The sequence below is a fragment of the Poecilia formosa genome, unplaced genomic scaffold (genome assembly GCF_000485575.1).
Source record: "Poecilia formosa unplaced genomic scaffold, Poecilia_formosa-5.1.2 Scaffold19, whole genome shotgun sequence".
NCBI classification, from domain to species: domain Eukaryota; kingdom Metazoa; phylum Chordata; class Actinopteri; order Cyprinodontiformes; family Poeciliidae; genus Poecilia; species Poecilia formosa.
Window position 1 is genome coordinate 4105398 of NW_006799958.1, and position 18177 is coordinate 4123574.

Here is an 18177-nt window from a genome sequence, read left to right on the forward strand (position 1 = left end):
ACTTTATGAAACCTTCAAAACAAAAACGGAAGATTTGGGAGCTACTTACTTTTGACAGAGTGAAAGAAAGTCACATAACGCTGAGTGGAGTGGTGGACCGCTCCAAGATGGCCGCCCTAAATCTCGTCAGCGACAATAGGCGAGAGCGGTCCATGAGGCGTCTACTCTTATATTATGTCTATGGTTAGATTCGTATGTTTGTTTTGGTTGTATTTACCCAGAATGCCGTGCGCCATAGTCCACCTCTTGCTTTTGGCGGCGTCTCTGGTCCGCTTGACATTCATATACATTTGAACTGTGCCAGAAAAAGCGATGGAGTTACCTTCAGCTGAAGACTTTTAAGTTTTTAGTCAGACCAGAGTTCACTTTTTCCGTCTGCATCAAACCTCCGCAGACGAGGCGGAGGGTAAACAAACTAGAATGAGATAAGGTTTGTGGCTCTGTAAAGAACCCGTCTCCACTATACTCTTATTTGTGGTGTGTTTTACATCACAGCTCCCAGCGCCTTTCATTGGACTTGTTGATGTAAGGCTAGGATGCTGCTGCTAGGCCACGGAAAATCATTACACGAAGCTAACCAATGTACTGTTCCCGAGCAGCTCTGGTCGATACGTGAAGATCAGATTACCATTGCTGATGACTCAGTAGAAAGCTGGTGACCTCTGAACCCTGTGCACTTTATCCTCCACTGACTCCACGCTTTGGTTTTACATGGCAGACAACTTTGTGGCCGAGAAGCTTTTGTTACCAATCACTTTCATCTTGTCATAATGGCAATACCAGTTGATGGGGGAATATTTAATGATGACAAATACTCACCACACGATTTGGATTTGAATGGGTAATTATGCTCTACTTTGTGTTGAATTCATGAAAACCTTATTAAATGCATGGAAATATATATGGTTTTAAGGTTTAGACAGTTTTTGTGACCAATCTATGGCTGAAAGTGTGGAAATCTTTTAAAAAGTGATGTATCTGAACAATTACCTTACATTTTAAGAATTTCTACATTTCAGTCATGGAACAAAGAAAACTGTAGAAATCTAAATCACAAACGGCTATCAAGAGCCTTAAACAATGCAGGATGGATCCTTAGCAGCAAAAAACCCCCCCAAAAAAACAAACATTTAATCAAAAATAACAAAAACACTTTTGTCTTTAAATGTGAGAATTGGTATGCGTTATTATCAACCGTATTTAGAGATAAAAAGGTAAACATCCTGTGGATTTCCTTTATATGACGCAGCTTTTGGGGCTGAGATGTATTAAGCTGTTGCGTTGTGGGTTGTAGTTGGTTCTGTGAAAGTCTTCGTTGAAAATGAGCCATTTTCCTGTGCGCAGGGAATAATGATGGCGACTGACTCATAACTGCATGCAAATACATGTTCGCTGAGAAACCTTCAGTTCAATGGGGAAACTCATGACTCAACATTTCTGGAAGACAACACAACGTTTGTTTCTTTTGTTAACTTCTTCACCTGCGATTCTGGATTTACATTTTGTAATTTGTGTGGCTAAAATATCTGTTAACCTTAAAAATTATTGTCTTTTGAGCCTACTGGGACATATTGCTCCTTTTTAAGCCTTTTCCTTTTTAACCGGGTTGTGTGTAGCTCAATATCATGTCCTTAATTTGAGAAATAAAGGAAAAATTAAGTAGAAGGCAAACATAAGGCAGTTGACTGGTGACGACGGTGAATCACAGAAATCAGGAATCAAAACGTAACTCGAAGTCTGGCCAAGAAACAATGAATGGTGAGTCAAATATGGCTACTTTGACAAAAAACATACATGGTGGTTTATCCAGTGAGGTGGACAAATCACAAACCGTTCAAATATGAACCACATTTTCCCCGTAGAAGAATTTTGTGAACATTATGGCTCTACGTGATGATATTTTTTCCATGTAACTGTAAATATGAAACAAAAACTCACATTTTGGACCTAGATTATGAAAAGACAAATTTTAGTTGATATTAGGACTTGTCACTTTTTTTTTCCTGTCAATAAAAGTAGCTGTATGACTTGTTATCCTCTCTTGTTTTTTTTTGTTTGTTGTAAAAATCAAATCCAGCAATCTTTTATTTTAACAGTCATTCAATAGCAGTTAGTTGCTAATTTTTGTTTCAGTTAAGAGAAGCTTTTTATGTAAGCTCACAGGAAGTAATTAAACTTTGTATGCTGTTTGGTTTTCCCAGAAAGCATGTGGGTGTGTGTGGGTTTTACTGAAATGAATGTCAAAATAAATCCCTTGGACTGATAGTAGTACAAAGGTGTGTGCGTGTGTGTGTGTGTGCGTGTGCGTGTGTGTGTGTGTGTGAATATCTTCTTGCTGCACCTGGCTTTGAAACCTTGAAGCAATGTGCAAGTGTTAGATGCTTCACAGCCGACACCTGCACATTTCTAGGCTGACATGGTTAATATTTGCGTTCAACAAGTATTATTTATGGGTTATTTGACTTTTTTGAGCAAAAAAGTCAAATAAAAAACATAAAATCAGATTGCTATGAAGACTTACAGGTAAACTTAAAGAGAAACAAAAATCTTTATATTAAATAGAAATTTAGTTCTTTTTAAATTCACACATTTTTGTCTTTCAAAGTTAAAAGGCAAAAGTCAACTATATATGCTTGACATTGATATAATTAAAGTGAAGTGAATATCATTTTTGTCTTTGCTCATGCAGACTTTCAACAGTAAAATCTCCACCAGATTCACGGGGAGTGACTGAGTAACCACAATGTGAACACCCTACACCTCGGCTTTACCTTAATGGTAAACTTCTCTCTGTGTTGTTTCGTACCGTGGAGGTGGGACCAAGCTGCTGACTAACTGAGCTGCACTTTGCACGCCTGGTCAGAGGTGAGATTTATTCTCTTTGGTGTGGCATCTAGAGCAAACTCTCTAATCCTTCCTGTGTGTCTCACTGCCTCACACGTTGCTTGATCTTATAGGTGAGTCGATGCACTTTGCATATTTGTTTTGATCCGAGGGTACAGATTTTTTATTTTGTTTCAGTTTTTTTTTAAACCCTCCTGTAGGAACTTAACCATCTAATACAACCTGCACACTTTCATTTGCATTAAGAGGAAGTAAATAAAACACAGTGTTGAGGGCTGGATGTTGAATATCCGACTAAAGAGCTTTTTAAGTCCAACCTCAAAAGAGGGCTCACTTCCTTTCTCTTCATGTTGCAGATGGAGAAACTGTAGTAACTATTCTTAAGCATTGTATATAAAATGTTCCATTATAAAGCATATATAGAAAAGCATGATGTGATACTTTAAACTACATCTGTCTGTAGCTGGTGTGGACTTCCTAACATGTGCTTTTAATGATCTGTGCTGCTTCTGGTCAGGATTTGGTTAAACATTTAATGAATAGAACAAGACAGGTTGTTGTTCAGTAAACCACCACTGGGTTTCATCTAAGAAACTCAGAACAAGTTCTGCTTGTTTTCACATCACCCTTTTTTAAAATCAGCATACTTCGCTGATCTTGATTTGGACATTGTTTCTACTCGATGCCGTTTGCTGTGGTATAATCTAGGTTTGCCAGAGCACAGTTTGTTCAGTTGTGTGATAAATCCAGCAGGCAGAAATCTCTCAGAGCATCTCACCACAACGCGCTGTAGTTTTTCAGACCACGCTCTCTAACAGAGGAGAACGAGTCTTGAGCAGAAGAGGCTTCTGAAAACAGGAAGGAAACCCAAAATGCAAAACATCTAAAGAGGAGAATATTAGTGATGATTGTGCCACCTCCAAAACCACAGGTTGCGAAATGCAGGGCAGATGACGGGGCATGGACGTTTTAAACAAGCAACTGTGAGCGGCATCCGTCTGCCAGAGAGAGAAATCAAACAGTTTTAGGAAGGAGACAAACTCCAGATTATCATAGATTTTACCAACCAGACATAATCCCTCACTCAGTTAAAGTCTGATTGCACAACATTTTTTGAAATCTTATAATGATTATTAGATAACACTTTATTTGAAGGGACGTGCATAAGACTGTCATGACACTGTCATAAATATGACGGCATCTGTTATGAACACGAAGGAGTCTTTATGAATGTTTATGAATGTTGTCATGAAGTGAAATAATCTTTTTTAAGGTTTTGTTGGCTCTAGTGGCCTTTATTTCAAAGTCTGACAGTAAACTGGGTAATGAGAGAAGGGGGAAGACATGCGGTAAATGTCGCCAGGCCAGGAATCGAACCTGCAACCACGGCCACGAGGAATAAGGCCTCAATACGTGGATCGTGCGTCGCCACCACAGCACCCCCAATAATGATACTTTTAATGCAAAGTTGCTTTAAAAGTTGCATTAAAAGTGCCAACTTTGCATTTAAGTGTATAAATTTACCAAATAATGCAAAGTTGGCAGTTTTAATGCAACTTTTAAAGCAACTCTGCACTAAGAGTGTCTTTACTTACCGAATGACACTTCTTGACGACAGTCATTAGACATTCATAGACTCTTTATGAATGTCTTATGACTCACTAAGACTCATAAAGAGTCTTTATGAATCAGCATCATAACAGATATGTCATGACAGTGTCATGTCATTCTTATGAACATCCCTTCAAATAAAGCCTTACTGATTATTATTATTACTAATTTTTGATAAATAATTTCTTGAAGAGAGAAAGGGCCGTGACCTCAGAAAGGTTTTTATTCAGTCCCTATTAAAGGAATTCGCCCCCTTTGGATGTTTACCTTTTTTATTGCTTTTACAAATCATACATAATCAACAAAATATATTTTTTTTATTAAAAAAAAAAATGAAATGTCAAAGTGAAAACTGATTTGTACAAAGTGACGGTGAGTAAATAAAACGGTTGATGACTTTTCCAGCACCAGAAGCTTCTTGATGACTTCCACTCTGTTACTGATGTTGTGCTTTTTGTAACTAACTGATTGAACTGTATGATTGTAAAAGAGATCTTTGATCTCAAAGAGTTTTATCCTGTTTAATTGCCTTTAAAATACTGTTGTTAGTTTATAAACCACTAAACGGCTTTGCACCAAAATGCACGTTGTTGTTGTTGTTGTTGTTGTTGTTGTTGTTGTTGTTGTTGTTGTTGTTGTTGTTGTATCAACCTTCCAGACCTCTCAGGTCTTCTGGTCTTGGGGATGAACCAGAACCAGAACCAAACATGTAGAAGCAGCATTCAGCTTCTATGTGCCACAAATCTCAAACAAACCTCCAGAAAACTGCAAAACAGCTGAAACACGGAGCTCCCATAAATCAAGGCCTAAAACCCTTTGACTAGCAGTAACCGGTACATCGATCCACATATTTGATGTGTATTTGCATGACGATTTTGTTTATTGCTTAATGTCTATGGTGCTTTTATGATTTAAAGCTTTATGAATTTCTTTGTTGCTGAAATGTGCAGGAGAGACCCACTTGACTTGGTGCCTGTCTCCAGAGGTCATTGTGCGAGAGGCAAGGCACAACCCGGACAAGATGTGCCTGTTTGTCCAACATATAGACGGATACACATAGGAATAGGACAAACACTAATGCCACCCTCACTCAGCTTAGAGTTTAGTGAATTAACAATCATGTTTTGGTCTTTGGGAGGAAGTCCAATGGTGTATGTAGAGAACCCATCCATACATCAGGAGAACATGCAGAACATGCCTTCTTGCTGCAAGACAAAGTTGGAGATCTTCCACTGTCATTAGAGCATGAAGACATGATTCGCTGTCCTCATGGTTGTTGTTATAGGAAGTTGTTGGGGTTGATCAAACTGCCCACTCGAGCATTTCTTTGTTTTCTTTTGGACACGTTTTGTGGTTCTGTGGGCTTTGTGAGGACCAAAAGGAAGCAGACAGAAATAAAGACGAGGAGGGGGTGTGGGGGGGGCTTCTAGTATTTTTCTGTACTAAATAAAGACAAAGACCGACCAATCACTAGACAAAGATAGAGATCTCTCTATGCGTGTCAGAAATGTTCTATGCTCTGTGCCTAACATTTCTGTCAGGCATAGACAGAAATGTTAGGCTTAAAGCATAGAACATTTCTGACAGGCATAGAAATGTGTCTTTATTATATGTTACAGGTGAACAATCCTCTTTTTTTTTTAGTCAGTCTACTTTAAATAGGAATCTACAGTCATTTCTGGTGTTGGCCATTGTTAATCTCTTAGGGAAGCGAGACAACGGTTGATGATCAGGTTTGCTGTGGGAGTGTTACCTTTATTCAGGGTGTGTGTAGTTCAAACAGGGCAAGTTGGAAGTGTGTTTTACTATGAGTTGGAAAGTTGATCTCAGAGATAATTAGTAATCAGTTCGGTAAAAGTAGAAATACATTTTCCACACTTCGCAGCTCCGCCTCCTTGACGTGGATGAGCAAGCAGTTTAATAAGCGGGTTGGGTAGGAGGCTTTATGTAATTTCCACCTATGTGGTGGTGTTTTATAGCGCAGTCAAATAAATACGTTACTTTAAGTTGTTTCAAAAAGGGTGTTTATCCAGAATAACTTAAATGTAATTTGACTTCCCATCGTAGCCGTATCGGATGACTTGATGTTGGCCTACACTTTCTGAAACTCGCCGTTCTGCGCGTCAACACGACAATTCTTCACAACCGTTATTAGGAGCATCAGACTGAGAAGTCATTTCTTCAACAAGCTCAGCAGACGTGTTTGCTAACTGCTGCTGCTGCCGCTAGTCTGACGGGGCGAGAGGCGCCGGCTGGGGACTGAAGGTTGACGGCAAAGCTTTGGGTGTTCGTGTTGCTCCTTGTTTCTCATCAAGTTTATTTCACTTCCACATGCATGTAAACCTGCCCTGGGCTCTGAAGAAAGAGGAAACCACATCAAGCCCGACACAGCTTTGGTTGAGATCTGGCATGTTTTTCCCGTACATCTGCGGATTTCCCCCTGGTGCTTCTGTTTCCTCCCACAAACTGATCTGTGCTTTTCTTTCCCACAAAAGCAAAAAAAAAAAAATTAAATTACCAATTCATAGTCACCAAGTTAACTGGTGACTATGAATCTTTCATCATTTGCTGAGTGTGTGTCACAGTTTGCAACGCGTCGTTATTCATGATTTCTTCTAGATTTAAGACTGGGGTACCATCTTTTTTAGAAGGGCCGACGTTTAAGACATAGCTCCCGCTGGCCCCTAAAATGTCTTAATGGATCCCTTTAAAGTACGGTAAGAATAATAATAAAAATTATGGCTGTTCTTCAGAACCTAAACATCTATTCAGAGAAAGAAAAACAACATGAGTGTGAAACCACAGGAACTACCTCATCTACGCTACATGCAGCGCAGCTTAACCACACATGTTTTCCACCTGCCTCTTTAACTGTGGACTCACCTGAAGTCAGAGCGCAGTGGATACTGTGGTTAGATTAATTTCCCCTCTCTGTATTTTCCCTGCAGCAGTCTCACACAGCTTTCTGTTTTTTCTTCTTCTTCGTATCAGCTTCAGTTTGACTGACTCTTGCCAACCTGTCCACGTTTAGCGGTTTTCCTTCAAACCTCTGGTACCTTTGAGTGAGAGCCAGAGGTGTACTTCATGTCTTTGACCTAGTTTCTTTCACGTGCTGAGTTTTTTGCGAGGTGGTATTGAAAACGAAAAGTCTTACTCCTCCTGAAGTTCCCAGGGAGACAAAACTGCTGAGAAAAAAAATCCCATTTGTATCCCCAGACTCTCACTATTCCCCTCAACCGTAGTTCAAACCTGAGAACAATCCATCTCTAGGTAAAAATCCTCTCCTTGCTTTGTCCTACTTGTTTGTGTTAAATGTCTACTTCATAAACTTTGAGCTTCATCACAGATCAATTCTCACGTTTGCTTTTATAGGATAATTTCATATGATTTTAACATTTTACTTACTTTGTTTAGATTTTTTTCTCAAAAGTCTCTGCACCTTTTCCTCAGTCGCTTTGGTGCATTTCTAAGACCAGAACTGAACTACTAGTTCAATCTTCAAATCACTTGTACAGATGATTATGTTCAATTCTCTGCTTTTCCAACATTATCAATTGCTTAAGTGATATTGAGCAAAAGGAACTGTAGTCGTAACCTCCACAATAAAAGTCATTAAAGGACAAGGGTTTGAATGGAGTCAACAGCCAAAGAGAAGAAGAAGAGGAGCGAGGCCGAAGACAAATTCCAGTTTCCATCGCTCTCACATCATCGGGCAATGGTTTCAACCAGGATGCCGATGGAGTTCCTCTCATTCTGTTCCTCATTCTGAAAAGACTATTTCCACGCTGCATCAACAAAGAGCATTGTCCACTGAGACTTTGTGGAGGTGAAGGAAGAGTTCACAGGTTTACTGCTGAGGTACGAACTAAGGGTTTTGAGAAAGACGCTGAGAAAAACTGTAAATGAAAAGCATGCTTCCACCCTCTCACCGTAATGAAAGCATTACTCAGCGTTTTTCAGCAGTTTCCGCTGTGACTCCTCCGGTACCGGTATCTGTGGTACCGGCACCGGTACCACAGATACCCCATTCTCCCACCCTTGAGGAGCAGAGGGTAGGAGAATGGGGAAGGAAGGAGCAGAGAGAGGAAGAGAAAATGTTATGAAAATCTTTACATTGGAGGTTTGTGTCAGAGACCCACTGGCTGGCACAGCATGTTCAGATTGCTGCTGTAATCCATAAGGCACGGTCATTTATGTGTTTCCGTTTGTTTCCAGCAATGGGCCCGAGTTCATCGCTGGAAAGCTTTCTGTTGTTCCTCTGGATTTCAGGGATCTGTGGTGGACTGGCCCAGGCTCAGCTCATGAAGAAAGGTTGGTTTTACTTCCTTTCTGGTGATAAACACATGAATAAATATATGAGACCACCAGTTCTGGTTTGGCTATGTCAACAGCCTCCACTAGTCACATGTAAGCATTTCACTGCCCTCTTGTGGACAAAATTATAACATCCACACGTCTCTCAAAAGCAATGAATAAATAAATGTATCAGTCACTAATATCTCTGTTACATTTTTTAATGACTTGAACTTTATTGATTTTCCAACAGTAAAATATACCATAATTCCACACTTAGCATATCACAATGTAGCATCAGCTAAACAATGGTTAGTCCTTGTGGATTCATGAGGCCAATACAGTTAGCAGAAATTACTTGAAGCAAAAAAATATAATAATAATAATAATAATAATAATAATAATAATAATAATAATAGAAAATTACAATTAAAAAAATGACAGGACACATAAACATCAAATGAAAATTGACATACATAAAATGACAGTGCCCTATACCCTGATACATTTAGATAATTACAGTATTACCATAAGTTCATCTAGTCTAATTACATCTGAGCTGGAAATGCCATTTAACCCACATATGAGAAGAAGTGGGACCACTTCCTGTTGTACTCCTCAACCCTATTTAACAGTCTATAAGATAATCTCTCTAAGGCAGGAAGCTGAGCTATACCAATGAGTAAGAGAAGGGGTAGATGGACCCCTCCACTCCCTCACTAGCAGCTTCCTCATCTGTTACATTTTTATTGAACCCTGGCGTGCCACAATTTAAATCCTTATTGACATTACAGCAATCACACCTGTCTTATAGTTTCAGCTTTTTGCAGGTTTCATTTTTGGTTGATTTTTGAGACTGGAAGATCTCCTTACCATCACTCTGATCTTTTGCTCTCTCCAGATATTCTGTCAGATTAAAGTTGGGACTCTGACTGGAACACAGTTTTAAAATGTACACCTACTCAAGGCAACTGCAGCATTGCTTTCAAATAAAGTTGACAGAAAGGACGTCTGTGCTCTGTTGCTCACTAACAATGACGAGTTTGTTTAAAACAAGTTTGCTTAAAGTTATAATTGATGAAGTTTGAATCATACCTGATAGCTAAAAATGAGCTTTAACAGGGACATCCACAGTCATTCGTTAGGATTGAAAGTGACGTCACACATTTAAGTTGACAGCATGAGTTTTCTGATGAACAGACACGATGTGAAGCTAATTTTAGTAACTAGAATTTGACAGAAAGTTGAGAACTGAACACCTGGATATAAACGATGTGACCTGCGTTGCAGATAACTGCACCAACTACGAGCTCGTGTTTGAACGGGTGTTCTCTGTGCCCGGGGACGCGGCCATGCTCTACAGCACCCTGCTGTCTCCGGACGTCTTTAACTTCACCGCCGTCCCGTTCAACATCACCTGGTTCAGCGCAAAGACGGGACAGGAGATGAGAAACGAGACCGGTCGGATTCTGGTGCTCCAGGAGACACTTTGGTTCCTCAACACCACTCTGGACGACGATGGGGAATACCTCGCCATAGTGCGGTAAGAGACTGAAGGCAAAGTCATTACAACAGATACACTGCAAAGTCCCCTGCTAAGCTTTGATAGAGAGTTGTGTTTATTCTACAGAAAACTGATATTGGTACCACTTTACAATAAGGCTCCTCTTATAGATGGCTAATAAATAACTTTTATGTTATCAATTCATCTACAAACACTTTATAAATGACTAATAGCAGTTTATTCTTTATTAATTAAAGACAAGAAGCAGACTACATGCTAAAAGATTCCATTTATAAAAGCTTATTGTGCTTACAAGATGGTCTTATATGTTTAGCATAATAACTCTAGTTAAAATATACATTTGGCTCACTATTTGGCAAGAAACTGGTGGATATTCTTTGTCTTAATTGATGCATAATTAACAGTTATTTATACAATGTTTAGAGTTTAATTAATAACAGGTCTAGAACTATTTATTAGCAAACTATATGGGGTACTCTCTTCAATACAAGGCAGTTTACTAGCAATAAATATATTAACATTGGAACATAATATAGATAGATTAATACTAAAAAATAAAGAAGGGTAGATATGTGTCGTACCAGCAGCTGTGTTCCATATTAATTATTTTAGCAGACCAAGTCAGAATAAAATTAAACAATTTTGCTTACTTGGATAAAAGTGCAAAGATACAAACCTGATAAGTTACTCGTGATTGGTGGCTTCGCACTCCACAGACGGTTTGGTTACTCTGAATATTTTCCATAGAAATTGTGGGGATATCACCAAACGTTCGTTTCTCCTCGTTGGGAAGTTAGAACTGAAAAGGCTTCTGTTAGCCGCAACATGACATCAAGGTTTGTCACTTTCCCCCCCTCCCAAATTATCGGAAGAAGAAGAGCTCAATGGGGATGTGAACCTAAGAGATGCAAGCTTCCCTCATCATGTTTCTAACCACAGCTTCCTGTTTGACCTACTTTATGTTTTCTAGCACTCTGCCATGACTTACAGTAAAACAGGCCTCTGGTTGCTGTTAAAAAAAAAAATCTTCTCTTTGCAGAAAAATTGTCAAGTAGTATAAAAAAACTCGTAAAAAAAAAAAGAAAAGCTGACGAAGATCCCGAAATTACATTTGAGATGGATAAACACAGTTCTATTGTGCCAGAGACGTCATGCCAAACCCATTGCTTTGTCTTTCCATGCAGAACTCCGTCTCAGTGCTACATGCAGACCGCGAAGCTGGTGATGGATCAGCCAGTTGCTGGAGAGTGTGGAAGGCCAAGAAAAGATTCTCGAAATGTGGGGACAAACGTGGTATGCCGTCTGAGCGATTATATTCACAAACTGAAGACCTACGGCATGGACGTCTCTGTTAGTTGGTACAAAGTGAGTAGCATGAAATTCAATGCACTGAGTGAGAGAATAAAATGCTTCTATTCAGATAAACACCAGTTAATTATCCTTGATTAAGGTTTTTTTATGCTTAGCTAATATTAATCCTTAAAAAGTTCAGAATTTTTAAGGATTAATATTGAAGTGTTGTTCTGTTGAGAGGTCATACATGGTAAATATTTTATTGTCGGAGGGCGGATTGGACAAAAACAAGGATTTTGCCATAGTCCTTAGATCTGTCACGATAACAGATTTTGCTGGCCGATTAGTTGTCCTAGGAAATATTGTGATAAACGATAACATTGTCATTTTGAGACCAGTGTTAACTAATAGCATGAAAATAATGTGAGCACAGCCCTCTCAGAGGTCAAAAAACTAATTTCAAAAGAACATTTAGCAGTAGAACTGTAAGACCTTTTAAATATAAAAAAACTGGGAGAGGAGTCTAGGGGGAGGTTTGCATTATTCCCTGTTCACATTCAGATCCTGGGCAGGTGGAGGTGGGGGGTGTCCCCACAAGATGCTGCCCTGGGTGGTTGCTCATGTTGTCCATAGCAGAAACGCCACAGCACCTCACTGATAGTGGACTGTCAATAGGATGCTCCTCGAGCAAGGAAACGTCTCTTCTTCTTCTCCTTCATGTTGTTGTTTAATGTCTGTTGCTGCACAAGTTGAAACTTGAGAGCAGACATGTTTAATATTTTCACATTTGGCGGCATCTCCTTGGAGATTTCTCCCTCTTTTTCACACTAACTTTTTTTTTTTTTTTTTGGCTTTTCGCATCCTCCACCTTCAGGTGCATTTTTGCTTGGCGGAGAGTTCAGCCGCGATCTCTTCCTTCAGGAAGCGTTTGAAGGGCTGTAGTTCTTATTTGAAACAGTAGATGGCGCTGCAGATAAACCCAGAATGTATTCAACAGGGTTTTGGCACAACTGCCTGAAACATTAAAATTTTATTCTCTGCTTTAGTCTCAGATTGTAAGAAAATAAAATTGACTGGTTAAGATTGGATAAATATTTATCCCCCCTTTAAAAATACAAATGGTCATGGCCTTTTTTTTTTTGAACTGTCAATCAAATTGGCGTTTAATAATAGTGAAAATCTTTGTGAATATATATTTATATATTTTCTCTTCCAACTCAGGGCTGTGTCCTGATACAGGACACAGGCCGTCATACCATCAGGGGGGGGATCCACTACATGGTAAAAGTTGAAGGCAGTGGCGCATACACCTGCACTCTGACCTTTACCCTGGATGGAGCAACAAGGTCTGTGTCAGAGACCATGAATGCAACGGTCACAGGTCAGTTCAGATTCAGCAGCAAAAATGTTTTATGCAACCAACTTTGGAAATATCTACTGTTTTTTTTTAAATAACACACAAAAAGGGAAAAAAACTGGAGTTAAAAATTCATGCAGGGATTTTTTTTCTAATAGACATTAAACAGCTGGTACAACTATAGTTAGTACTAAAACAGCAAGCAAACACAAAGAACCAACTGATGGAGAAATCTTTGACTAAGGCAAGAACAACAAATAACACCAGAAAATAACATATATATTTTTTAAATGTAACTTCTTCTTTTTTTCTTTTTTTTTGTCTTATCAGAGCAGCACTTTCTGCCTCCACAGATCCATGAACCGGAAAATGAAATTATAAAGGCAGCAAAAGGTGAGGTCGTCTTTTAGACTTTCTTTCTCAGAAAAAAAAGTCTCTCAGGTATTTATTACAGATGCAGTCTTAAAAACCGGGTTGTTTAGCACAAATAACCCATTTCTTTATTGGTGTCATTTTCACTGCGGATGTAAGTCACAACACTTTCCAGACCTACATAAAACTCTTGAGATGAGCACCATCTACAAAACAAATCAGAGCAGCAATAAAACAGGTTCTTCACACCAGAAACCAGTTTAAACAAGTTTTATTTATGACTATCCGTGCAGTGTTTGCATCACTTGGTTAAACACTGGTCAAGTATCTCAGTATATCTTAAGAAAGCATAAGTTCATGCTGATTTGCTTTAGGTTGCATGTAATTCAACTACAGTTTGCTCTGCATCTTCTGACATTCAAACCTACTGAACTGGATTTGATTTTAAATCATCAGATAAAAAAACGACAACTATTTTTGACGAATCTCTGCTTTACCTCAGCAAATACATCCAGGCCTTAAAGATTTGTAATTTGTTCTTCCTTTGTTTCACAAAGAGATGAATGAAAACAAATAAAATAAAAAAGACAAAATTCAAATACATCTATGGTTTATCTCAACAAGTACACTCATGCTGAGAGATCTGTAATTTCTTCCTTCTTGCTTTTAGGGTCGAATTTCACAAAGCGTTGTCTGGTGTTTGTTCCTGGTGCTGGGAAACATTTTGTTGACGTCATTTGGTTGGACAAAAATAAGGTCATGTTTGATTCTGAGCCGTCTGACCGCATCTACACATCAGCCCTGCGGTTGGTACATTTAAATTAGCTTCTGCAAATGGACAAATGATGCCACCTTTTAAGGCCGACGCTTTCAATGATTTGACTTTTTAACAGTTCGCGGACCCAAGATGAACCAAAGGGTGAGTGGTTGGAGCTGCTGCTTAACTTCTCAGAACTGAGGCAGGAGGATTTCTACCTCAACTACACCTGCAGGGTCTTCAATTACCAAGGCAATTCAGAGAGATACTTTACGTTGCTGCCAACAGGTAAAGCTTGAGCGCATAAACTGTGTTGCTTTGATTCTGTCGTGCCAAATGTCGCTGCTCTTAACCTTATAAAACCGTTTCTTCATTGACTCTGTGTTTAAAGAGCATTTGTGTTTCGGTTTTGCTTTTGTTCTCACGTAATACACTACATATGTATCGCTAAGAATTTTTGCTCCGTTTAAGATTTGGATTTGACCACATGTGAGGTATTTTAGATTTTGAACCAGATACATCAAAGTAGTGAAAAAGCTCTTTAGGTTTCTGAATCAGAAGACATCTACTCACCCACCATAAGTGGCAATACTTTCTGACACAACATAGACAAATATCTGCTCTCCACTGACTGGATTACAAATAGAACAAGGAAAGGAAGCTGTTGCCTCTCTAGACTCCATTTATCCTTCTGCCTGGACAACCGGAGAACGATGGACCCAAAACCACCGCTAACAACACGTAGAAGTTCATCTTTAACAGAAAGAGATCTATTGAAATCATCACTTCATATTCCAACCACAATATTATCCTCATTTTCATAATTATGGGTCATAAAACTGTCATTTTGTGGCCCTGAATATGTTCCAACAGCCTCATTGTTGTGACCTGAGATTTATTTCCTCTCAAGTTTTTAGCCTGACAAATAAAAACAAAAAAAACATTGACGTTAGCGCTTGCTGCTCGCGCTTTTCAAATGTTGATTCTAGTTGCCTTTGAACACCCGATGGACTTCCCCCTCTTTAGCTCTGACTTCCTGCTCTGGTGTCTCAAGTTAAATATGAGATGCACAAGTGGCTTTGCACTAATACAGCTTGTTATGATTATCCAGCTAGATCCATAGCCTTGGAGGCATCGATGAAGTAGAATGAAAAGATTGTTGCTTAAAAACAATTTTTGTTTTGTAGGTTTTAACTCAGTTTGATTTAGAGGAGGATTTATAAGGAAAATCTGCCTAAACCAAAGTATTCTCAATGTAAATTGATTTTACTCAGATATGTGATTTCTTGTTTCCACAGATCCGAACATCATCCTTCCCATCGGTTTAGTGTTTGGTGGAGTGACTGTTCTCTTCGTCATCAGCGTCATCGTCTACTACATCTTCAGGATAGACATTGTGCTGTGCTTCAGGAGAGCGTTTCCAGTCCTTTATACAAATAAAGGTAACACTTTACAGCAGAGGTGAAGATAAAAATGTGCTGCGGATACTTCGACGCTTGAAAAGCGATCGCACATTGGAATAAAATGGAAGCACCCAATCAACGTCGTCTAATCTTAAAAAAAACAAACAGATACAGTAGCTGCAGCGTACCCACACATTATTCCAAAGTCACAAAATCTCAAAGTTTTATCTCGAGTTTCACCACATCTTCATACAGTGCAAGAAACAGAGGAAGCACACAAACCACAGGGCCTGCCTGCACTCTTTCAGATAAAATGTCACCCGCCTCTCATTCAAAGGGGCCGCAGGCGCTTTCTTAACCGACAACGTCAGCGCTGCGCAGAGCGGGACCAACGTGAAAAACTCCTGGATGCAAAAATGACTCACGGCAAACATCCACGAGACGGTCATCGTTATGTTTTTTAATGATTGCTAGCTAGTTGACGAGCTGGTTATTGTTTTCAGCCACCCCCCAAAAAACAAATATTGAAGTGACATTGTATTGTCTGCGTTCAGACGGCAGCCTTGTTGTGCATCTAATGAGAACTTTTCACTTTTAGATCTTGATGGCAAGCTGTATGATGCTTATGTGGCATACCCCAGTCCTGGTGCCTTTGGCTTCAGTGAGGAAGTGGAGAAGTTCGCCCTGCAGACGTTGCCTGAAGTGTTGGAACAGGCCTGTGGCTACAAACTGTTCATAGCGGGCCGTGACTGCCTGCCGGGGCAGGGTAAGTCTCCCACATGGGAAAGTTAGCTTCATAAGGGGAAAAGCTCGTGTCGGTCTGTCGCGTCCTGTATCGTCATAATTAAATGATCTCATCCCCATGCACCTGCCTCTTTGCTGTTTGAATTTTGCACCTAAACAAACATAACGTTGTGTAGCATGTAGAAGAAGGTCCGCTGGTCAGAAGAGAGCAAAGTTAAACTCTTTGGTCTACAGCTAAACGTAGTGGTGGAAGCATCATGATGCGTTGTCTTTGGATAGGGCTAAATGAAAGGCAGGCTGAAAGTAAATGTTAGACCAGGACACGGATTCAACTTACAGCAGTACATTGATGCCAAAAATACAGCTAGTGCTGCATAGAGAGATGGTTTGCATGAAGCATCCGGTTCTAAACAGTTTCTCATCTTTCTCTTTGCTCCCTGTCTTCCTGCAGCCATCGTGGACTCTGTGGATGAGAACCTTCAGGCTAGTCGTCGTGTTCTCCTGCTCTACACCGCTTCCACTTTCATTAAAAAGAGGCACACGAGCAGCACCAGCAGTAACAACAACAACATTACGAAGATTAGCGAGGAGGTTGATCAAATCGAAAGCAGGACCAGTGAGGGCAATGGCAGCGTGGGTTTTGGTGGTGACGACAAAGCGTTTTCAGACGCAAGGCAGCATCTGGAATGTGTGGCATCCATGAACAGAGCGCTGCTGGAGGGCTCCTTAAAGGTAAGACAGAGAAATGTCATCGTATAGCCACAGAAAGTCACACAATTCGGCCAATAAGCAACTCTTATTCATGTAGAATCTTCCAGTGTCCTCAACAAAGAGGTTCTAATGGAGTTCTGTCCTCTCAGGTTATTCTGGTGGAGCTGGAGGAGATCACCCCGGCCCAGCTGGCCCTCTTCCCCGAGTCGGTTCGCCACCTGAGGAAGAAACAGGGCGCCGTGTGTTGGTGGAAGTCTCTCCGAACGAGGCAGAAATGGAGGACATGGAGAGAAGACGAGGAGAGACGTGGAAAGGACTCACAAGTGTCACCATCCCTCTCTCCTTCCTCCAGGTTTTGGAAAGAAATTAGGTATCATATGCCAGTTAGAGGCAAGAGGGCGGCTTATCCAGAGAAAACTGCCTTGTTGAACTTGTAATGCTAGATGTAAATGTTTGAGTGAATTGGTGCGATGAAAAAAAAACTCGACTGAATATGACATTTGACTTTAATCTTTTGTAATGTTGGCAGAATATTTCGGTTTAGTCAAGAGTCCAAAACTGTTTGACACGTAGTGAAGTCAAAGAAACGTGTGAAGAATAATCAGAAGCTGTAAAACCAGCCTATCTGTCCAGTTCTGTCCTGTTCTAAGTGTTCATGTAAAGAAGGAAAATTGTAAATGTAAATTGTGAAAGTTATTAAAGTATTTGTACATATTTTCCATATTTATAAGGTCACATAAAGAATATGAAAGCTGTTGTTTTTTTTTTTGTTCCTGCTGCTTATTATTATTGAAAATGCTCATAAAAAAGCATAAACATGAAAATATAACATATTACTGTGAAATGTGAAATCAACAGTTCAAGATTTTCCATGTAACATTTTATATTTATTGGTGTTATACATTGTCTTAAGCTTTCAGATAAAAAAGGTTTGTCAAAATTAAATTAGCAACCTGTTTGTGGATAAACAATTTGTGTATGGTTCGGTTCTTTGGTTTTTTCGTTTCAAAATAAAATTGGTAAAACAAAACAACCATGTGTTTTTTTTTGTTGTTTTTTTTGCTCTGTTTTGTTTTTTCGTTTTTAAAACAAAATTAGAAAAACGGCAATTGCAAAAATAAAAAGGAAAGCGAGCTGTTAATTTCACCTCTGACCCGGAAGTTCTCTCTGTCCGGCTTACACAGGGGCTGTATCACACACATTATGCACGCTAGTTCGTTTTAGCATATATACTGTAGTCTTTTTTGCCAGCCGCAAGTCAGGTGAA

At 39.5% G+C, this 18177-nt stretch overlaps 1 protein-coding gene across 7 annotated transcripts in view; it reads left to right on the plus strand.

Moving 5' to 3' along the window:
* LOC103134845 (interleukin-1 receptor type 1) overlaps positions 1-17847 on the plus strand; it is a 47872-nt gene extending 30025 nt beyond the window's left edge. For 4 of the 7 annotated variants that reach the window (XM_016669059.1, XM_016669060.1, XM_016669061.1 and 1 more), the window contains exons 2-12: positions 8671-8766; positions 10039-10291; positions 11458-11638; positions 12788-12947; positions 13254-13316; positions 13966-14101; positions 14189-14340; positions 15351-15494; positions 16054-16221; positions 16651-16931; positions 17060-17847. In XM_016669059.1, the coding sequence (XP_016524545.1) occupies positions 8673-8766; positions 10039-10291; positions 11458-11638; positions 12788-12947; positions 13254-13316; positions 13966-14101; positions 14189-14340; positions 15351-15494; positions 16054-16221; positions 16651-16931; positions 17060-17347 (1920 nt within the window). In that variant the 5' untranslated portion in view covers positions 8671-8672 and the 3' untranslated portion in view covers positions 17348-17847. Of the gene's footprint in view, positions 1-8550; positions 8576-8670; positions 8767-10038; positions 10292-11457; positions 11639-12787; positions 12948-13253; positions 13317-13965; positions 14102-14188; positions 14341-15350; positions 15495-16053; positions 16222-16650; positions 16932-17059 lie in introns of those variants that run through there. The other 3 variants (XM_016669063.1, XM_007547321.2, XM_007547320.2) reach the window with 3 other exon arrangements.
* Positions 17848-18177: the final 330 nt, after the last annotated feature.